Source organism: Glandiceps talaboti, chromosome 22, assembly GCF_964340395.1.
Source record: "Glandiceps talaboti chromosome 22, keGlaTala1.1, whole genome shotgun sequence".
NCBI lineage: Eukaryota > Metazoa > Hemichordata > Enteropneusta > Spengelidae > Glandiceps > Glandiceps talaboti.
In genome coordinates this window covers 7,646,223-7,670,698 of record NC_135570.1, presented here as the reverse complement: position 1 = coordinate 7,670,698, position 24,476 = coordinate 7,646,223, and the positions used below count along the sequence as shown (strand labels likewise).

General features: G+C 36.1%; 1 protein-coding gene and 1 long non-coding RNA gene across 2 annotated transcripts in view; both read left to right on the top strand.

The window, feature by feature from the left end:
* The window catches only part of LOC144452487 (uncharacterized), a 101,510-nt gene that overhangs the window by 51,301 nt on the left and 25,733 nt on the right, over window positions 1–24,476 (top strand). Inside the window, exons 3-13 of the mRNA XM_078143586.1 lie at window positions 6,567–6,629; window positions 6,932–6,966; window positions 16,793–16,828; window positions 17,414–17,449; window positions 17,616–17,651; window positions 18,457–18,564; window positions 19,228–19,260; window positions 19,881–19,925; window positions 21,660–21,731; window positions 23,770–23,931; window positions 24,349–24,366. Of these exons, the coding sequence (XP_077999712.1) occupies window positions 6,567–6,629; window positions 6,932–6,966; window positions 16,793–16,828; window positions 17,414–17,449; window positions 17,616–17,651; window positions 18,457–18,564; window positions 19,228–19,260; window positions 19,881–19,925; window positions 21,660–21,731; window positions 23,770–23,931; window positions 24,349–24,366 (644 nt within the window). The remainder of the gene's footprint in view (window positions 1–6,566; window positions 6,630–6,931; window positions 6,967–16,792; window positions 16,829–17,413; window positions 17,450–17,615; window positions 17,652–18,456; window positions 18,565–19,227; window positions 19,261–19,880; window positions 19,926–21,659; window positions 21,732–23,769; window positions 23,932–24,348; window positions 24,367–24,476) is intronic.
* LOC144452300 (uncharacterized) lies at window positions 9,464–14,905 on the top strand. The gene is made up of 4 exons (XR_013482342.1): window positions 9,464–9,501; window positions 9,965–9,994; window positions 12,902–12,937; window positions 14,869–14,905. It is a non-coding gene; the product is annotated as an uncharacterized LOC144452300 (long non-coding RNA).

Here is a 24,476-nt window from a genome sequence, read left to right as displayed (position 1 = left end):
TCTGCTGTCTGGAGTCACGCAGTACTAGATGAAATGTAGCTGTCTTCAACCAAGTCTTGTGATAACCTACATGTACCTCATACATTCTCACTATCAATCAATATTCCATGCATAAAAAACAAGAAAGAAAAGTGGATGTTTTCGACAAATACATGTTATTCCACCAATATTTTTCTTCGTTCAGCCAAGGAAAATACTCGTGACCTAAGGGACCGTTGTTACTACTCGTCTAGTGACTCTTAGTGACAACTCTTAGGTCTGAATGAAGAACAATTTTGGGGAATAATCCATTTATACCATTGCCAGTAATATAAAAAATAAATCAGCAAAAATAGTGCGTTTTGACTCATATTTTGAACACAGCAGAACCAATGACGTAAACATGTGTTGTCGTGACATAGAACGACCAGAGTATATATTCCATATTTTTTGTTGAGCCTGACGCGTGCACAGTATAACACTCAATGTTGTTTGATGAGCTTTTGCACCAATTCATAGAGTAAAATCATTTCAAGAAAAAAAGTTATGAATAATAAAACTGTTAATCAGGTCAGCATTACAAATAAATATGCATATATTGATATTAAGAAAAGTGTAAAATGTTAGTTGAATATTAAAAATAAAGCATAGTACATTTTTTTCAGTTCAATATTTAAGCTGAGACTGTACATATTTGAATTGATTCCTAATCCGTTTGATTTGACCTGATTCTTTTCAATCAGATCGAAACCACTTTCTCTTCCTATGAGAATAAGGATATATGGATTTTGATACAAATATATCTCCAGACACCAGATTTTGAATTGATTTACTGTAATCCAATGATGTATGTAAATCCTGTGTATCAAGCAGCTGATTTCTGTTGTGTTCAATCATACAATACATGTACCTTGTCAAGTTCCACGTTGTGTGCATTATGATTATTGTATAATTATAATATATAATATATTATAAAATTTTGTAAAATTATCATTTCATAAATTAATATCACTGCCACTTATCTGTGTCACTTTAGACACAAAAGGTACAGAATACTGACGCAAGATAAATAATGACAAAAAAAAGAGAAAAAAATGACATGATTTATGTATAAAGCCTAAATCAGTTTGTAGTTTCTATGTTTCACTCTGTAGTTCTGATGACACTATAACATTGCTGAAATCAAAATGGATACTGCCATTACTAGGGATTATAAACCCCCCCCCCACACATACACACACCACCACTAAACTAATAGCACCCTTCCCCATCACTAAACCAGTAGCTCCCTCCCCACCACTAAACTAGTAGCCCTCCTCCATCACTATACACATACAAGCAGCGCTAGTGTGAAAGATACTGCAAATTGCAAATTTTATTTAGGCAATCTCCAGTTGCTACTTCACTGCATAATTCCACTTTACAGGCTCCAAGTGAGTTTATCTATAAAGGCTAGGCAAAGTTAGGTCAAAATTAGGAATACATTGCAATCCAAAAACAGGGGCTAATGTAAACATTACATGTATGTTTCTTTAGATTACATGACTGTATGGTTTTATGAAGCAGATTTGTTTGATTGTCAGTTTCATTCAAAAACGTCTTGTCCAGACAAATAAACCATAGTATCTCTCCCACCTCTCACCATCACTGGTCTGGACACTTTATCTATTGATGAAAATCACTTCTATTATTGGCATGTTAAAGTTATTAATAAACTCATATCTCATTTAATAGTATGTCTTGTCAATTAATGGTCTCGTCTTACCAGCATCTCATTTCTGAACATGATAGGTCACACAAGTTTATGATGTATTGCAAGTACAGCTTTCATTTTTGTAATAAAATATAGCAATCACATGTGTTAAGCTGGTTTCCAAGAAGCTCTAAATGTGTCACATTTGTTTTGAGAGGCTGCCAAGACTTCGAGTAGTGCACTAGTTTTGGACAGGTTACCCAGAGGCTGTTAGGCCTTTATATAGTACACTCCCTCAGGACCATGGTATCCAGAGACTGCGAGGTCTTCAAATTGAGTGCTTCTTATGGGCAAGTTACCGAGCATCTGTTATAGTGTTAGCCCTTCAATTTCAAATATAGAACTTCTTAAGTTACGGAAATGTTACCCATAGGCTGGTAGGCCTTCAAATGGAGCACTCCTTCTGAACATATTTATGAGAGTTTGGTAGGCCATTAAATGGAATCCTTCAGATGGACATGTTACCCATAGGCTGTTGGGTCTTTAAATAGAGCACTATGGACATGTTACCCATAGGCTGGTAGGCCTTTAAATGGAACCCTTCAGATGGACATGTTACCCATAGGCTGTAGGGTCTTCAAGTGGAGCACCCTTTATGGCCATATTACTGAAAGGCTGGTTGGCCGATAAATGGAGCACTATGGACATGTTACCATAGGCTGGTAGGCGTTCAAATGGAACACTTCTTGTGGACATGTTACCCATAAGCTGGTAGGCATTTAAATGGAGCACTTCTTATGGACTTGTTACCCATAGGCTGTTGTGTCTTTAAAATGGGGCACTCCTTATGGAGATGTTACCAAGACTCCAAGAGGCTGGTTTGCCTTCAAATGGAACTCTGCTTATGTTTCAGTCATCCAGAGTTGCCGGGCTTTCAAACGGATTATTCGTTATGGACAGGATACCGAGAGGCTGCTCACTTTTCAAGTGGAGTATTCCTTATGGACTAGTGACACATAGACGACTGTCAGACATGTTATGAAAAAGACAGCTGATGTATTTATTGTATAAATGATATCGTTTAGCATACTTGCTTTCTCATGAAATCTTGTTACTTTAATTGGCGTCTTTAGTATCACATTTTTATTTTACATCCAACAACTACATTTAGAATAACTGGCTTGCATACTGGAAAGAAGAACAGTATCAAATATCAGTAACTTTATTTCAAATCGTAGTCATGTGTACAGCTCAAAACTATATATGTGATCATAACTTTGTAAGTCTTCAGTTACATACTTGCCTTTCAAAATTTCAAGAAATTTGTCAAACTCTTCGTGGCATTTACAAGTATGGAGAAAATTTTTTGTGACTTAATCCACATGACTGACCATATGGTGCAAAATAACAAAATAAACACATATAATCCTTGACTTTTCATTTCCCTATATATCACTGAATGCTGGTATTAGTCTAGATAAATCAAAGTCAAGGATTTCAGGGGTGGGATAGAGACGGAAGTCAAATCTTGAGACATTGAAATCTAATACTTAGATTGGGAATTATAAATCCATTTCATACCATACTAAAGTTTAGCAGCCTCTCTCCTAATCATCGTGTGAGTGCACAGTTTCCTAAAATGCCGACAATAATCAAGGTGAAGTCTTTTGGATTTGTGATGACAGAAAAAACAAGAATTTAAGTATAATTTTTGGGGTTGATGGCTAGGTGGGGAAGTCCTTAAAATGCATGTATTTGTACATGATTAATATGTATGGTTTTTGGTTGTGGATAGGCAGGAAAAATTCTGCAAAATGTATGTATTCTATTTATGTATTTTAAAGTAGTTCATAATGTACATATACAAGGTTATAATAGTATGCGTTTTATAGTATTTTTGGTAGATGGGTGGGTGGGCAACATTAAATGTATGGATTATTTAAAAGTAGTCAATATACAGGTATTTATCTCCGTGAGCAAAGTGGGTGGCAAGTTATATGTTATGGAGAACTCCTGGTGTTTCATGAAAGGTCGTGTGGGTAGCTAGCATGATATGTGACAGTGTACCTGATGTTGTTATTCAAAGTCAAGGGTTATATATCCATTTCCAGTTCAGTGAACTTCAATTGATTGAGTGGCATGAACACAGCTAGTTGTTACAAATCATCTCAACATTATCCTGAACTGTAACCATGGTAACTTAATGATTATGTATTCTTTGGCTAATGTTAGTAACATTAGTACTGAGTGATAGTGTGAAGTGGAACTCTACATTATCTGTTTTGCCATGTCTTTAGTTGTATTGAGACTCTGAGATTTTCCAAGTTACTTCCTTGATGGAATGTTGCGCACTTCCGTTGGTATTCCCTGTAATTATGTTGGTAGTAGTTTGGTTGCAGTCAAGCAAACATACTAGGTAATAAGAAGCGGTTACAGAGACCAGGGTATGCTGTCTTGTTGAGATGGTGTCTTGGTAAATTCGTACATTTAAGAACAGGATGTCTGGTCTTTCCTCTTCTTAAATACTAAGTACTAACTGATGTTGCAAGCACAGCCAACTTCAAAATTATTTGTCAGAGAAATAGTGAGATTTGAAGACATCATTGCATCGTGTGATCAAATCAACATGGCATAATAAAACGTACGACACAATGTTTTGCATATCTTACAGAAAGTGCAATCACATTGATGAGATATGTCTGTTGACCTCTGTAAATATGAAGAGAATATTTGAAGAGATCTTTGACGATAAAGTAAAAAAAAAAATACTACCCATACACCCCATTTTGAACGTGGGCGAGTTTTATTAATTTTTTTTGGCTAAGAAGCAGTTGTTGTCATTTACTGTGAATCATAAAATAGTGTATAGTTTTGGAAGTAAACACATGCATGCTATTTTTATCACAACTAAACTTGAGTTGTATCAGATGGGCTGGATGAAATGTATGTGTTGTAATGATGATGGTGGTTGTCATTTAAAGTTTAAATAAACAACTACTTGGTACCTGTGGAGTTTAAATTGATGAAGGACAGTGTCATATATTAATCCTGTTATGCCCAGCTAGTAATCATTTATGTTGTAGCAAATACCCCCTGGTAGAAATTGGGTTAATTCTATCGACCAAAAATTATATTTAGGATCTGATCATTTTGCCGACCCCAAGGAAAAGCCACAAATATTCACCTATTTACACCAAGCAATCTCAGAGTGAAAATAACTTTTTGGCTTAAAATATTGTCTATGACATCATAGCCGAACCCCCAATGCGCATTTTCTTCAACTTATTTGCATACCATTTAATTTGATTATCTTGTCTAGTTGTACACTCACATTCCTAAATTCTAGCACATCCAAATCAAAATATAAAATCAATCCAAGCATTTTTTATAGTTTTAGCCATTTGACCAAAATTGCATGTTTTACACCCAAATTTGCATATCAGTGATTGGTTCATTCACTCCTGAGCAGTTCCTTGATAGCCTACAAACCTCTCAACCAAATTTCAAACCAGATTTGTACACTTATTTTGTAGCATAAGTTGTTGACCAAAAATTACATGTTTAAACCCATACATGTTTAAAAGTAAGTTGCATGTCACTGATATGATCTCTGTGGGTCGAATAATTTCCTACCCAGATATCGGATATGAAATCTCCACCAAAAATCATTCCGATCAGCCCACCCAGTGACCATCAACATTAAGTTGATCACAGACAGACAGATAGGTAGACTGCCCAACAGATGCTTCACCGTGCATTTGCACAGAGCTTAGTGACCCCTTGTTCAGTTGTACTAAATACAATTTGGACACGTTCTCATTACTTTGAACTGTCAGAATTCTTATAAAAAATGAGAAAGTGTGACTTCTAGCTAGCTGAACACCATACTCAATGGAAACATTACCTTTATGTACAAACTTAGAGCATTGTTACCATTCTATTCATTAAAATACCCATAACAATGCCCCCGACGACTCCTCCGCCCTCTTCCTTTCCTCATTCCCACCTCTTCCTGAAATGCTTCCCTCATTTACCCCGCATTTACCATTTATGTTCTTCTCTAAGCTGATACAGATTATGGAATTTGAACTCTTTTCCTTTGAAACCCATGTAAATGTCGAAGTGGAAACACATATACATGTGATATACTGGTTGACTTTCTAACTTTCCCTGACCTTGAGCGGAAACTAAGGTCACGTTGATTAACCCGGTGTAAGAGAATACTTTGACAACAGATATGATTAATTACTGGTACATATTCCAGGCTTCCCTAGGTCAACACTATATACACTGCTTTCAACCACGGTTGAATAAACAACAGCTTGGCTTCTACCAACTAGGCTATCGCAGTCTGGCCCTTGTATGATGACAACACCAATACAGTAGCTGACTATTTTGATAACTCATATCACATGTAGTACAAACCTAAATAAATATCAGCTACTAGAAAATTTTGCAATTTTAGTCTTCAGCTAGTTCTCAAAGACTAACTTTGACTAATTACCAGACTTGCACATTGTGTTCATGTACAAGAAGGTATTTTAGTCACTACTTATTTTTACTAATTACCGGACTGTTACATTGTGTTCATGGACAAGAAGTCACTATTTATTTTTCTGTTTTTGTTTTTCAGTGAAAATAAGTTTAGTGGAAATTTCCACGTTTACAGTATTTCATTGAAATTAAAAGTAGCTTCAAATACATGCTGGGTTTAGCTAATTCTAGGTACATGAAATAGAATATGACTGCCTAGGCGTGTCAGAAAAACAACAAACGTTCGATTTCTTGATGGACACTGTAACTTCTGATGTATTACACACTGTAGATTTTAATTACTCCTAATCTGAACGAGGGCGCTTTGTATGTAAAGTTGTTCCTTTGTTTTTTTATACAGGTCCACCAGGTTCGCCAGGTTCACCAGGTGTTGAAGGACCACCAGGACCACCAGGACTTAAAGGTACACTATACATCATGTAATCTATTTTCATTAGTTTGTTATCTGAGGTTTGAGATTTCCAGCTATAGTTTCACTAGTCTTGGTTACCCAGACTCCCACTGCTTGGGCTCTTCTACAAGACCACCTAGATGAGAGTCAGGGGGAACCATGTTTCAACTACCCTGTGCCGGGGTCACACAATTCCCACTTAATATGATAGATACAGAATACATTTTTAGCAAAACCTGTTTCACTTTGTTTGAAAATAAATTCCATTTTAATATTTGATTGGAATTAATGTCTTTTTTTCTTTTCCTTGACAGGTTCTGATGGTTTCAATGGTAACCCAGGCTTTCCGGTACACATTTCTTTTATTTTGTTCTTTGTGAACTTGAACTTGAAAAAAAAGTGTCAGAAATCAAAATAGTGTAGTAGAAATGAAGTTCTGAGTTCATTTCAACTGGAGTGTGTTGATATCATTGTCTTCCAGGGGTTACCATGGTGATCATGAAGAGTTGACAAATAGTAAATCAACAAGGGAACTATTTTTGACATTAGGTGCTTGCTAACATCAACCCTCACCTCATTCCCAGACTGCCCATGCCCTTCCCATCATGCACAGCCTTTCCTTACATACTGAAGACATTCCATATTGCTTCACTAACTCCCCCTGCGTAAAGGTATTTTAAGTGACATGTTATGTTTTATTTTCGTTGTTCTCCCACACTGCTTCCAAAGTTCCCCTGCAGTTATGGTTATACGTTTAAAACTCTGTACAAGTTTTAGGAACTTCGTACAAGTTTTTTGGGGTTTCACGTTTGTTTATCGTTTTGAATCAAAATATTGACAAGAGATGAAACCTGATTATTAGTCATTATCACCAGTCTAATTTACACATGGATGGACATCGTACTTCACACATTCCTGATTCCTATCCCAGGATGGAATGGATGTGTTTATATATATAAGTTGGGAATGACATACTTTTCCACACAGAGCAAGATCTGGATGCTATCCAGAAGATTCCAGGACACCTCTGATAAGCAGTGTGCCCTCTTTTGAAAAAAGTAAATTTTGGAGTTAAAATGATAGAAATGGATATTTTTGTTCCTAACTGCATACTCAGGGTCAGGGTACACCAAATTTTGTGTTGGGCAAAATGATAAAACTATGATTTCTTGCCAGAAACCACATAGTAAGGGATCATCACGTCACATCAATTTTTTGTGTCACAGTTGTACATCAAATTGACGTAGAGGGCGCACTGCTGATGGGTGTCCTAAAGTCAGGACAATTTGAGTTGTGGTGATGTCATGATGGACATTATATAAAATAGGCTGATTCCTGCACCATGTAGGAGTTTGGCTGAGATTTGTTGAGTTGACATAAATGGGTGCTAAGTCCCTCATTCTCTGTCAGTGTTGGACTGACATCTTCAAACATATGTGTAACTATCTTTATGTATTAACTATCTGTTTGTCTTTACGTTGACTTTATTCCTGTTTGTTGCTGTGTGTAATCTCTTTATTCTCTAGGGTAACAAAGGTGATCGTGGAAAAAGGGGGAAAAAGGTTTGTGTTTTTTCTCTGTAAAACTTTTAGACGATAACTAGACGCTAGAAGATAAAAGAGTGTGTTTTCCAAAATTACAAGTATCTGGTATTCATTCCATTGTCAATAATACTGAGAGTACAGTTCATTGCGTTTCTAGATGCGACCATTTTATAACAAATAAAAATACAAAGAATATATTTCACTTATAAATGATGAGGGGAGGGATGTCTTTTAATGAAGGCTTGTTTCTCAATATTTTGGATAAACTTTTGGCCAAATATATGTTATGTTTTTGTTTTTCCCCTTCGTATGTAGACACTACTACTTTTTTCTCTCATTGATGGGATGGTCCAGGGTTCATTCATTTTCAATTCCTGGTGTGGGGAGCACTTTTTTCCCTTCTCACTTTTGAGGATTTGGAATCCTCTATACATATACTACATACAGTCATTGATAACTTTTACATGTAACTCTAAAATCATTATCGTTCATTTAGTCATGTCATGGGCATGGGAAAGTTTATGTGTGACTCTTTCACATAGAGGTGTGTGTGTGTGTGTGTGTGTGTGTGTGTGTGTGTGTGTGTGTGTGTGTGTGTGTGTGTGTGTGTGTGTGTGTGTGAGTGCGTGTGCGTGTGCATGCGTGCGTGCATGTGTGTGTGTGTGCGTGCTTGTTATTTTGTGTGGGTGGATGGGGGGGGATGGGGAGTGAGAGTTGGTAGGTTAGTGCTAGTGTGTGACCATTGACACAATCCCAGGTTCTCCCATTAGGTTTAAACTTATACATTGAGGTATAAGAATTACACAGAAAAATTTGTTTGTTCTAGACCAACTTTTTCTACATCTCTACCAGAAAACAGTTTTTCAAACCTCAATTTTAATCCCTAATCTGAATGTGGCCTTCAAAGCCTAAATGTTTGAATCATAAGTTCTCACTTTTATATCAGTAGAGCCATATGAATAGGCCTTTGCAAAATTTGCCATGGTGGCACTCTACTTCCTGTCTGTGTGTACCTTGGGGGTATACATGGTATAGGTTACTCAGTTAATCATAGAGCATGGCTGCTTTCTTCGATGTCTGAACAATACGAAAAACATCCCTGATTTACACTTCTACAGAATACCAAGGGACAAATCCCCTAACGAACGGTACCATTAGGTGATGATACCCCCAATTTGAGCGAGGGCGCTGCATTCCCAGTTTCCTGTTTGCAGTCTGGAATGGCCTATTCAATATGTTTGATATTTTAATTATCTATTTATAGTAGTAGGAAATGCTGATAGATGTGTTGTTTTCTACTTTAGGGATTACCTGGATTAGCAGGCCCTAAGGGTAACAAGGTAAGCAAATATATTATATTGTACTACAAATTGCAGAAGTTGGGAGAGAGAGAGAATATCTTGAGGTAAAAAACATCTAGGATTGTTGGAACAATGGCAATTAGTCATACAGCAGACTTGTATATGTCTATTTTATCACAGAATTACATTGAATCTCAGTAAAAGTGTATTATCATCACCCAAGTCAGCATTTTATGTTTGCATATTATGCAAGTGTCAAAGGTCAAATTACGATTTCAAGCTTTCACAAGCATTACTTGTAAAGATTACAAACTAAGGTGCCCTGTACCCTATTTAGTAAATTAGATCAAGGTGACATATTGCTTGAAGTATATGGTGTGCACATACTAGTGAAATATCCTATGGGTCTGTGTCTTCTATGAAGACTTGTTGCATTCAGTGATGTCATGGTGATGCCAAAATGTTCAATGAAATAATTTGTATATATATTGTTGTTTTGTAGGGTGGTTCAGGGGGCCCTCCTGGTGAAAGGGTGAGTATTGTTCACTTAATTCAATGTTAATTTATTTCAGTCGGATTGTCTAATATTGTAGAGTTTATTGTTTTATGTACAACTGAATTAAGCTTCCAAAGAGTGTAGTGCTAAGGTGTAAAATCAAGAGTCTATGTCTTGGATATTGAATATTGATGTATTTGTGTGCATGTGTGTGTGTGTATGTGTTTGCAAATGCTTTCTGGGTCAATAATCATAATACAAATTATACCTCGTGCAAGCCAAGTTGAGCCTATTCAAACAAAAAATATGGGGTTTATACCTTGGTCGCTCAATGTCATTACAATGTGTGACTGCATCATTGGTTCCCTGGTATTCGAAGCATGATATAAAATATTGGAAATCACTATTTTCTCCAAATTTTTCATAAATTGATTAATTATTACTTGTAGAGGTATGTGACCTAAAGGTTTTGTCACTACTCATCTGTCAACTCAAAGTGACAAGGCCCCTTAGGTCACTTGTATTTTGCTTAGCTGAGCAAAGAAAATATTTTGATAATATCTAAATGTACTTCTCAGAACTATTACTTTGGGTGCCGTGTGAATTTTTAGTGTTGTCACCTTGGGTGTCTTATTATGAACTTGTCAGTAGTATTACTTAGGGAGTCTTATGAACTTTTAGAGTTGTCACTTAGGGTGTCTTATTTTGACCTTGTCTTGGTGCTGTTACCTAGGGTGTCTTATTGTAAACCTGTCAGAACTGTCATTTAGGCTGTCTCGTTGGAACGTGTCAGAACGTCACGTGACGCTGGGTGTCTGATTTGGAACGTGTGAGCTGTGGTACTGTGGGTTGTGTGTATGTATATATTTGTGTGTATGTGTGTGTGCATATGATTTTATATGAAACCAATTTATTTTTGGAGTAGATTTAACATGATTCATTTACAGTATCGAATTGCGCAATGTTATTCAACCAGCACTTAAGTTGTGTTTTGTTACATTTCCCAAATCTCACTGCAACAATAAATTTTATGGCCTGGATATGAGTTTGTTGACCAAGGTTATGGTGGAGACAATGTTGTTTGTGGCATTAAACTTAATGAGTTGTTTTTGCAAAGTGGCTAAAATGCTGAGACAATATCACCAGACTGATAGGTATTTATAATGACCTACAGTGTCTATTTACAACTCATAAATCATACACTTCCTTCTATGGCTTACATAGAGACAAACTGCATGGTTAAAAATGGTGGCAGTATGAAATTCTCAGTACATACAAGAGAATTTTACGTCATGCTAGGGGGTCAAAATAGAACAAGATGGTCGACTTACTTTCATGTGTGCCTATAGTAATGCATGTGAAGTGTGTGGTGGAGCAGAAGTTATGGGGTCAACCAAGAAATTGAATAGTTGTTATTTTTATGGTGTGCCTAGGCAGTAATATTCTATTTCAGGTACCGTGAATTACTGATCATACATTAGCATCGAATAGGTAGAACTATGATGTTATAAATAAGGTAGAATATATAATAGGGGGTCCCATGACATGTTTGTCAAAATATCTAGTCATGATTCCTCTTAATGTGTTGTATACTAGTATGTGAGTATGACTTAGTGTTTGTCTGAAAGTTAGAAACAAAAGACACTAAATAGATAACTTTGTCAACACTGAGGGCGCTCTCAATGGTTACAGTTTGGTGGATAGTGCCAGCCAGGGATTCCCCATAACACAGGGACAGACAGTATTTCATAGATTGTTTGTTTTCCTAAGGAAAATATTTCGTGAATTCATTCTACTACAGATGTATGATATCATGTGTATCACATCAAATTTATGTATCAGGTAGGGGAAATATATTGAAGACACAATGTTCATATTATTTTCGAGAGGGAGAGGGAGAGAGAGAGAAAGAGAGAGAAAGAGAGAGAGGGGGGGGGGAGGGAGAGAAAGAGAGAGATAACGTCTGTTAATAGGAATAAAAGTTACCCTTTTTGGAATCTAGTTATGAAGTAGATTTTCAGCTTTGTCTGAATCACATGTCATTACCTATAATAATGGCAGCCTTAGGGGAGTAAATAATCAAATTCTATTCTAACACACAAGATGTACAAATATCGGAAATTATTGACTGTTAAGATTTAAGATTATACCAACTATGATTACAAAGAACAATATTAGGATGTTTAGGTCCATATCATTGGTATTGCAGTATGAGATAAATAGTACTAGAGGCCCTTGTAGTCATGGTGATACCCAAAACAACAGCATCAATGAAATCATCGTAGTTAATACAAACAGGTCTCTTAGAATAACCTCTGCATGATGTGAATGTAGTTTCATGGTAACCATGACAACAGCTAGGGTAAGCTCTTGTATAATCAAAATGCTCTTTTCATAACTATAATATAATCTTGTTTTCTCAGACTCTTCACCCCCAGCAGAGAGTCTGGGGTATTACAACATCAGTGGTTGATACAAAATGGCTGCATAGAGAAGCTGACTCACAACATGACCTCTAGAAAAATCACTACAAAGAGTATTTTGGTTAATCTCGTAACAAAGATGATTTCCAAAAGTTTATAGAATGATTTCTGTTAAATATATCCAGGGCTGATGAAAATGAAAATTCAGAATCATTTTCGTCACAGATCTCTACTCAGGCAGCCATTTTCCTCCTCATAGGAAATGACCTATGCAATGTCCCAGACTCTCACTCAGCCATGAAGTGAGCCACCAGTGGTGAGACTGGGAAAACTAATAATTTAAAATTAAAATTGAAATTAAAAATTGAAATAATTAGAAATAGAATCAGTTGTATTTCATTGCCATTGTCAGCATTGTTATAAACCAAGTTCATTCGTGACGTGTTTAGACTCGTGTATAGATGTAAAGATCGTGTATGTAAGGCCAATATCATGTTTTTTTCTTGTCATTCCTTTTCAGGGGCCGAGAGGATCACGAGGATTTCCAGGTTTTCCGGTTTGTCAACAGCCTGACACTTGTTTTTGTTTTCTTTGAGAGGAATTCTTTGCTTGTCCACTTGCTGTGTACATATCAACCAAAACTGATTCAAATTTGACTTTCATTAACTTGTAATTTTATTTTTAAATATTCACTCTTCCATTGTTTGTTCCTCTGATTTGTAGTTAATGTAACTTGTTACTATGGTAACAGACATTTTCGCGCTATCGAACAAAATGCCGAGTAGTGGATTTTGTTAGTCGTCTCCACAAGAGTACGCCTGTAACCATATCTTGCCATGCGATGACTGATAATTAGTACAGACAATGCAAAATGTGATAACACGAAGTTGTCCAAATGATTTGCACATTTGTCGTGAAATTTCACAGTAATGAAAACTTGTATAAACATTTAGTTTTAAACCGATATTATCAGCCGTGAACTTTCTCTGAAAAATATTCAAATCAAGTTTTTCGATACATATCAGGTATTTTGAATATTGAGTTATGGACTAATTTCACTCAAACTTTACATAAAAACTGATGCAGATCTTTATATTTTGTTAAACAACTTTGATAATAAGTAATTTATGGTTGAGTGGTTAGAGTGGCTAACTTGTAATCTGCATGCTGTTGGTTCGATAATTGCCGCTTCAATTAATTTCTGACTTGCTTAAACCCGTGGGCAAAATTTGAACCACAATTGTGCCCCAGTCAACCCAGCTATATAAAATTGGGACCTGCTAGGATATAGGTTTCTATATGAAGGATTTTATGATAGAGGGCTGATGGGCATTGATGCTCCCCAGGGAGTGCAGGAAATATAAAAGGTCATTGTGCTGAAATAGGTCTGTGCCAGGACAGCACTTGTGGGCACAATAGAAATATGCGTAATGTTTTCAAAATAATTCAGTAAGATCCGACACAGATCAAATCATAAAAAAGCATGTGGACAATGCTAAAAAATTTCTCAATAATTTCTTTTACTTCTTACTCATATCCGTGCATTTTTTTCTAGATATCTTTGAAATACTACAATTTCTGTGTTCAAGGTTTTCATTTTCTCTGATATTGTTATTTCATGTGTATTCCTTCATTTTCTGACTTTTGTGTCACCCAATGTTATACAGTAGGGGGAACTTTGGAAGCTATTTTTCACCATGGCATGCTGTTGCCATGGTGACAATGTATTGCATGCCTGTGTACTGACATGTCACTCATTTACATAAATTTACATAAAACAAGTGTTTCTCTCATAACATATATGCTACCCCAAACTCTGCGCTAAGAACGTAACCAAGGTAACGAAATTAACATACAACTATTTGTTTTTTTCAACTTACATTTTTATGTTAAATTCTATGATTTTCCCCCAAAATAAAGGCCATGTTCCCTGTATGCTGGCTCTCATAATCAACATACTCCAGTCGGTAATGTGTTATTTTCAGACAAAATCACAGAAATCAGTCACTCCTTTCCTTGCCAACTCTTTACTTTAAATACGAGAAATTTTTTTTTTTGTATATTAAGAAAAGAATGGCTGTCGTTAAGTTCATAATTATTGATAAACTGTCAATTTTTTGCAAGTTATCCTTTGGTTATTCTTATTTTGATATGTATGTATCCCTACCCTGATGTTTTGCCAACTTGATAACGCAGTAAGCATCTTACTATTATTGCAGCAAGCACCTTCATTTCTCTATTGCCAGTCTCACTCATTGAGGCAGAGATAATTCTTTCCCTGTAATATAAACTACCTGCTGTATCTCTAGTTATATATCTGTTTATATATATATGTATATTTATCGTCAATTGCATGATTTATATATATCATAAGATATCCCCCTAAAGTCACGGTAACTATGGCGATGTATTAATTGGGGAAGGAGCTTCATTTAACCTCCTGTAGTGTTATTCTTTAATTCTCAGCTATTGTTTTGAATTTTGTAGGGGCCTATTGGTTTAGATGGCATAAAAGGTGAACCGGTATGGGCCGATTGGTTTTGTTTGTTTGTTTTTGTTTTTGTTTGTTTGTTTGTTGCCTCTCCTTGCACTTTGCTCCAGTTCTGCATGTAGTCCCATTTCATTGCTTTGTAATGGTTTAATTTTTTCAATGCATGTGTAGATTTTCTCTAGATGTCACATTTTTTTGTTTGTTTGACCCTGGTTTTGTTTTGTTTGACCCCATTCTAATGACATGAAATAATCCAACAATTTATGTGTTGGTCGTTTGGCGAATATTGAGAAAAGTGGCCATAGAGCTAAAAGGGCAAAGTTGATGAAGAAAGCAACATAATTTAAAAAAAAAAAAAAATTTTGATATTCATATTTTTTAATTTCATTTGTCAATTTTATGAGCATGTTGTTATGTTTGCTGTTGTCTGTATGCGACGACCTTTGACCTCTTGTACATCAAATATGGCCACTTTTTCAAATCATGTGTTTGCATATTTATTTTGGGAATGGTGATGATTTGAATCTCCAGCGTTAATTTTATTTCATAATCAAGTGTGTGTCATTATAAACAGTATTGGTACTTCACATACTTCGTATGAATCGTCTCGACTTTAAACTTTCACCCCACTTACTACTATAAGTTGAAATGACTTCACATTCAAGTTTTTCTGTATAAAGTTAAATGTACAACATACCATTTCAATCACAAGAATTCGTAAAAAGTGAGAAATTCATCTCATAAAATTGTCATGAAATAATTCCATGTAACCATGGTGTTGTGTTCATAGTGTTGGATATTCAAATCTGTTGTTCAATTGTTTTTCCAGGTGGCTGGGATTTTCAACAAATGTAATCTCATTTTGACCACTTATATTGATTATTGATTGTGTTGTTTTACATCACATTTGAAATATGTGTGACTACGCAGCACTAAAAGAAAATATTGTGGAAAAAATTCCACTTTTGCAGTGGGCCTTGAAGACTGAAGTATTTGATGCTGTGGGTGTTCTTTAACCCCCCCCCCCTTTTAATTGATCCACCCCCACCTACAAGAAAGAGCCCCCCCCCCCCTACAAGATAGATAACCCACAACAACAAATTTTTCAGTTTGTTACATAATGCCGATTTTTGTGGCTGTCTGTGATCAGAGTTGTTGAAACATATATCCAATGCCGTGGAAGTCTTAAAATTTAAATGTCAATCTCTCGGAATAATCCAGATGCTTAGATTTCAGTCATTAAAGAGGAACACCACTCCAGAAAATAAAGGCATTTTCATAAACGTTGGGTTCTGGAGAGTCATTTAATGTTTTACATCACATACATTTTGTTCAATGCAAACAAACACCATATTGAAATTTGCTTCACATTCATAGTCCTAGCAGTGGTCCATCATTGCCTCATGGAGCTTAGCATAGATGCGTATTTATTAGATGAACAATGAATATTCATGACTCCAAAGAGCTTATTACCAGTAGATAAAGTCATGAATATTTATTATTCATCTAATATATATGCATGTCTGCTAGCTTTGATGAGAGACCAGTGCAAGGACAATGAATGTAATAAAAGCAACTTTGAGTTTGTTTGGTGTTTATTTGCAATCACCGGAAATTTATGTGATGTGAACTCCTGAAATGACTCTCCAAAAACCCAAAGTTTACAAAAAGTCATTCTTTTCCTGTAGCGGCATTCCGTTTTGAGAATAAAAGTCATACAGTAGTGTCAACTACGACAAAATTATGCTGTTTGTAAGGAATGTATTTTATTTGATCAATGGGGCATCTAGTTGAGTCATATTTAAAGTGACATTTTATTTTGTCATCACTGGTCACTGGCGTCACATTAATATGCATTGAAGTTCCATTATAATGCACAAAGGGTTTTTTACGAGTTTTGAAAATTTTGATTGTTTGCAGGGTGATCCAGGAACGAAAGGTGATAAGGGAGATTCGGTGAGTAATTGGTCAAAAATTCTGTCCATGGTTGCTATGGTGAGATTCTACAGCCATTGCTAGTTATTTTCATAATGATTGTATAGTGGAGACAAAAAGGTCTTCCGTGTTTCATCTGATGATGTACTAAACTTACGTTATGCCTTTATTTGGGCTTAAATCAGCTGTCACTTAGTGCAGGTCACAGGTACTGTATTACTGTAGTCATGGCAACGTCTGCCAACTGTCAGACTGTGTGCATGTGTATATGTCTATATGTGTGTGTATTTCTTTGTGTGTATGTCTATGTATGTATGTATGTATGTATGTATGTATGTATGTGTGTGTGATGTATGTGTGATGTATATGTGTGTGTATGTATGTATGTATGTATGTATGTATGTATGTATGTATGTATGTATGTGTGTGTGTGTGTATGTATGTATGTATGTGTGTATGTATGTGTATGGCTGTGTGTATGTATATATATATATGTGTGTGTGCATGTGTATGTCTGTCTGTGTGTGTGTTCTGAAATTATTAAAAGTACAAAGTAATTGTAAATTAAAGTGACCGGCAAATTATTTTGATTTAATTGTTCTACAGGGTGAAACAGGTTTAAAAGGTGATTTTGGAGAACAGGTGAGTTTTATTAGGTTTATGTTGACTTGATTGAAATAAAAGAGTGTGCGAGTTGGAAATATGTTTCTCCATACACTCATAGTAGAGCCTGGGTAAGTAACCAAGACTCTCTTAATTCAAACTTGGCACCGTGTCATTTAATGGTTTATACAACTCTATTTTACAGGGTGAGCCAGGCCTTCCAGGTGATGTTGGAGCTCCGGTGAGTTTACATCTCTTTACATACATACCAAGTGCTTGGACAATATTATTAACAATCTTAGACTAGTATTGCCCCCACCTTGTTCAGCATATGTGGCATTTCTCCTAACTGTGTGTATCCAACGTTGTATCATAAATCCCAATATAGTTTCTGTTCTATAACAAAAATATTAGTATATGAGACATCATGACCTTTCTGGTGATGTCATTGACTTGGATTTTAAGGTAGAATCCGCCTCAACAATCAATTTACATGAAATCAACATTCTCAATCCTCTCCAAATATTTTCATATGCAGAGCTTTTTCCTGGTTCTTTTTACATACGAAGACATTTTGGGTTTCACTGTCTTGTTTTCAAGGAAAAGGTCAAACTTTTATTTCCCACAGAGTTAATATAGTACTTGGTGGCCATATTGGATTCAGCGGCCATATTGGATACAGTGGCCATATTGGATTCTAAAATGACCAAATTTTAATAACATTGTGACCTCTATTTCACAAATCTGTATGGTCACCCTAGATTTTAACTGAGATTGGAATTTACTGGAACAAAGTAACGACAAAAGTTTATTTCTAAGGTGCAATTATATAGACTGTAATGACGTCATCAGCCCGGGCTTATCAGCCTGCCTGGGGAAAAGGAGATTAGACTGTGCCAACAACAGCTGATATGATCTGTCATGATGAAATATCAACACTGAGGTCTAACCTTTTCATGCATTCAGCTCACATCTTTCAATTGTTAGATACGTGGTTCCCTAATGATATTCCTTGTCTAAGCATCAAATCCTTATTTTGCTTGTAGGGAGAAGCAGGCATACCAGGTAAACCAGGGTTTAAAGGTGAACCAGGTGAACCAGGCAAACCAGGTGAACCAGGCTTAAAAGGTGAACCAGGTGATCAAGGAGTTCCAGTGAGTATTTCTTTCTGACTAAGTAATTATTGAAAATAAATCAGAAAAATTTGTTTACTGAAGATAATGAAATAACAAATTCTAGCATTGATTATATTATTTTAAATCATGAAAAATTCTTTAAAAGTTATGAAATATTATTCTGGTAATCAAGGCTTTGGTTTACTAAGATAGACAAAAACTAAAAATATTGTCGCGACATGTTGATACAACATGGATAAACTATTGAATTGAATTGGCCATTGGTTTAATTATAGTCTCAGTAGGGTGGCACACTGAAAGCTGGTTCCATAAACTTGCAGTGTGCTGTTTTGGGACTTCCAATGTTTACACTGTCTTGATCACAGGGTGATTAGATTTGCAGATCAGAGGAACCGCTATCACCCATTTGTGTAATCTACCATATTGAAGAACAGTACTTTTAGTTTGTGTCTGTCTTAGTAAACCAAAGCCTCAATTACCAGAGTCTTCAATAAATGAAGAAACCTAATTTGGACATTATAATTTGATTAGATTTTCCTATCACCAGTTCCTGATGTTTGCTGCATGTCACACATAACTTGCAACTTTCACAACATAATCTGTGACCCTTTTTAACCAAATGACTTTCACTACATGCTATTGCTAACTATTGTCTCCATGTATGTTCATTTGCTTCATTAGGGATCACCAGGTGTTGGAATGGTGGGACAAAAGGTAAGTTCAAGAGAAAAGGATGAATTCAGTTTGTTCAACAAAGTTGGATGTGTGCTTTCCCTGTCTAGGCTTAATCTGGATATACAACCACCGACATCAGACCGTGGACTAACAGAACAATTTACAGACAGAAAAAAGTAACAAATGAATTGGATTAATAATACTTGGCACAGCAGGTTAGAACAGCAGAGGCTTGTATTACATTTCATGGTTTGATAAGAACAGTTTTATGGGTTCTCTATGTGTGCATGAAATGCCAGGGGAAGTAGAAATTTGTTTGTGAACGTGAACTATTATGTAAAGAGGCCATACAACTGTTCTTATCAAATGATGGAATGTAATATAAGTCTCTGTACTTCCAACATGCTGTGCCAAGTGTTGTAAATCAAATTCAGTTGTTTACTTTCCCTGTTTGTAAAAGGTTCCTTTTGTCCACAATCTGATGTTGGCATTTGTAACACTCATTATGCTAGATGACTTTGACCAGTTCATATCCACTATTCACTCATAATAATTCACAGCCATTATATAAAATTTAATTTTATCATGTTTTTTAATTCTCTTTTGGTACCCTGCAATGATTATCTTGTCATGACAACTGTCTGGTTACTTTTTAACAGGGTGAACCAGGAGAGCCAGGGTATACAGGGTTACAAGGTCAAATGGTAAGCATATGCCATGTGGTATATTCCATGAACTCTGTGAAAGACGACAAGTTAAGATTTCAATGCACTAGTCATACAATTATGACACATTCACATTCAATATTCATTGTGTGTCTTGGATCACTGTTATGCACAATATTGCCACACTTGTCATTCTTGTTATTTCATATATTCTTTACATCATTACCTTATTGACTATTCCCATAATTCATATATTGTCACCATATAAACATATCCATACTGTTGTTACCACATAAACCACCCCATAATTCATATATTGTCACCATATAAACATATCCATACTGTTGTTACCACATAAACCACCCCATAATTCATATATTGTCACCATATAAACATATCCATACTGTTGTTACCACATAAACCACCCCATACTTCGTACATTATCACCATATAAACATATCCATACTGCTGTTACTACATAAACCACCCCATACTCCTTACATTGTCACCATATAAACTTATCCATACCGCTGTGTTACCACATAAACCACCCTATACATTATCACCTTGTGGACATATCCATACTGCTGTGTTACCACATAAACCACCCCATACATTATCACCTTGTGGACATATCCATACTGCTGTGTTACCACATAAACCACCCCATACATTATCACCATGTGGACATATCCATACTGCTGTGTTACCACATAAACCACCCCATACATTATCACCTTGTGGACATATCCATACTGCTGTGTTACCACATAAACCACCCCATACATTATCACCATGTGGACATATCCATACTGCTGTGTTACCACATAAACCACCCCATACATTATCACCTTGTGGACATATCCATACTGCTGTGTTACCACATAAACCACCCCATACATTATCACCATGTGGACTTATCCACACTGCTGTGTTACCACATAAACCACCCCATACATTATCACCATGTGGACTTATCCACACTGCTGTGTTACCACATAAACCACCCCATACATTATCATCATGTGGACTTATCCACACTGCTGTGTTACCACATATTAAAACCACCCCATACATTATCACCATGTGGACTTATCCACACTGCTGTGTTACCACATAAACCACCCCATACATTATCATCATGTGGACTTATCCACACTGCTGTGTTACCACATAAACCACCCCATACATTATCACTGTGTGGACTTATCCATACTGCTGTGTTACCACATAAACCACCCCATACATTATCACTGTGTGGACTTATCCATACTGCTGTGTTACCACATAAACCACCCCATACATTATCACCATGTGGACTTATCCACACTGCTGTGTTACCACATAAACCACCCCATACATTATCACCATGTGGACGTATCCATACTGCTGTGTTACCACATAAACCACCCCATACATTATCACTGTGTGGACTTATCCATACTGCTGTGTTACCACATAAACCACCCCATACATTATCACTGTGTGGACTTATCCATACTACTGTGTTACCACATAAACCACCCCATACATTATCACTGTGTGGACTTATCCATACTGCTGTGTTACCACACAAACCATCCCATACTCCTTGCATTATCACTGTATAGTGTCACTCTCATTTCTCCACAAGTCAACTCAATCCCAGATCTCTGAGTTCCCTCTTTAAGATGTTGATATTAAGACGCCTGGATTGTAGTGGTTTTCACGAGTTAATGTCACCATGTGGATTGGTGATGTGGTGTTACAGTAGTTAATATTTTTGTTCATCAGGGACCACCAGGGTTAAGCAGTCTGGAGGGTGGTATTAATACTCAGGATCATTTGCAACCTTTAGTAATGAAGGTAATGAAATTACAGTTTTCCTTTCAGCAACACCTCCAGAAAGATGAGTAGAAAAGAAATTATAAGCTAGCAACAGAGACAATGTCCATAGCAACTTAAGTCCAAGACTGAAAGCGATATCTCCAGAACTATGAGTAGAATGAAGTCTAAGAAATTATAACATAGCAACAAAGACAAATGTCCTTAGCAACTTAAATCCTAAACCAGAAATATGAGTAGAAAGACTAAGGCTAAGAAACTATAACATAGCAACAAAGACAAATGTCCCTAGCAACTTAAATCCTAGACCATAAATATGAGTAGTATGAAGTCTATGAAATTATTACATAGCAACAAAGATAATGTCCATAGCAACTTAAATCCTAGACCAGAAATATGAGTAGAATAAAGTCTATGAAATCATACCATAGCAACAAAGCAATGTCCATAGCAACTTCAATTCTAGACCAGAAATATGAGTAGTATGAAATCTATAAACTTATAACATAGCAACAAAGACAATGCCCAAAATTTACTACAATTTCAACATGGGCCTCAAACAAGTATTGTATTTTTACTTTCAAAGCAACATATGACAGTCAAAGAATCAACAAAACGAATCCAATGCATAGTAAACCAAGTCTGTGTTTGTAACTCAATACATTGCAAAAAGCTAAAAAATATCTTTAAAAACTTTGTCATTGTACGTACAATAACAAACATTTACACATTTAATAATCTTTTGCAATGTATTGAGTTTACAATCAAAGACTTCGTCTCACATTGATTTTTCAAGGAGGAGGTCATGATAAAATTGTTTTATAAATTAAAAATCCAAAATGAATACCCAATCCTCATCCATATGGCCACTTTGAAGAAAGGAAAGTTTAAGACCTTGTCCTGGAAACACTTGAGTTAGAGTTAGAAAGGAGTTATTTAATCATTTCAGCAAAAGGGAAATCATTGTGATGTTGTGTACATTAATGAAACTTTATTGTCAAATTGTCAACATGTATGTCATTGTGTTGAGTTATCGTCTTCATGTTATACACTGTCATGATACCACGTTGTCATGCATGGTCCCTTCATGGTAAAATCTTCATGCACGTTCCTGTCCCTATCATGCCCAAATCCATCAATTTGAAACAAATCATTGGAATACACAAAACAACAATGTACACTACTATTGTACTCCCAGTGTTATCCTGTGTCCTTGTAAGAGTTTAAAATACATGTTATGGGCAAGTGTAGACTAAGATACATCGTGCAGTTCCGCCCTCACCCGTCTGACAGCAACTTCACAAGATTTAGGTCCCACCCTGAAATAGTGATTAGAAGGTCATGCAGAGGTCGTCATGTAGATTAGAAATCTAATATGTAGAATAATTTCTGAGGGGCTGACCAATGTGTGAGGGCACCTCGTCATGGTATACCTTGCACACAAGGGCAAGTGGTGAGTTATTGAGAAGGAGACGAGCTTTAGTAGAACTGTTCTCAAGATCTATGAGAAGGTTCTAGTGGATTTTTAATGTAGCCCAGGGTAGGAGATAGGGATATCCCTCAGCAGAAACATGGAACACAAAATCACGACCAGACGAATTGCAGCCACTCTGTTCTTTTATATGATGATTAAATGTGCCATATAGCAGTTACCCACTTTTCACTCATCAAATAAGTGTCTCAAGAGGGCGTCCCACATCAGGAAAAATGGGGGCTGAAATAATATGACTGTACTTGAAGCAGTTGACAAAATGTGACTAAAATGACTGTGCCTAAAAATATATTGTCTGAAATAAAGTTAGTTGAAATTCTTGGACTGGTTAAGAATGCTGAAATTTTGCCATGAAAAAGTGGAATGAGGGTTTTAATAAAGAGAGAGAGTTCGGATTTCTCATATGTCATGGCGCTCACGTCTGGTCCATAGAAGAGCACTCCTTGTGGCCAAACTGTACAATCTTTTGTTTTTCTGATAACTGGCAAATTTGCTGTAGTAAAGTGTAGCAGGCCTGCCTAACTGCAAATGTTAGTTATGTCATACCATACTAATTCATGCTTACAGGGAGAACCAGGTGCTCCAGGATTGTCAGGAATGCCAGGCCCACCAGGACCTCCTGGTGATCCAGGTACTCCTGGTGAACCAGGCCCATTGGGTACACAAGGATTACCAGGTGTGCCAGGATTGTCAGGAGAACGTGGATTCAATGGTTCAGATGGTCTACCCGTAAGTGCTTGATACAATTTATACAAAATTTCAAAGTATTAAATTGATGAACAAACAAAAATACAAAATGAAGAACGCTTAATGTTTGTACTAAGATTTGAAAAGATATTGATAACTTGCATTATTTTGGTAATGAGCAGATAGATTTTATCTGAGTAAGCAAAATAAATTAGATATTTTTTACAAACTTAGGTGGTAGAATTCTACTGTAGGTATTTTTTTGACACACCTAGGTGGTAGAATTCTACTGTAGGTATTTTTATGACACACCTAGGTGGTAGAATTCTACTGTAGGTATTTTTATGACACACCTAGGTGGTAGAATTCTACTTAACTCTAGACCTTAGAATTGTAATTATCAATATCAGTATAACATGAAGTTATATTTGATTTTATTGTATTATCTATTTCCTGTAGGGGCAGCCAGGACTTCAAGTGAGTATCCCTTTTAAAATGACATGTATGATATTTGATAAGTAGGTTCATTATTAAAGTTGCCATATGGATAAACATTTAGCATTTATTTTAGATTCACATTGATAAAA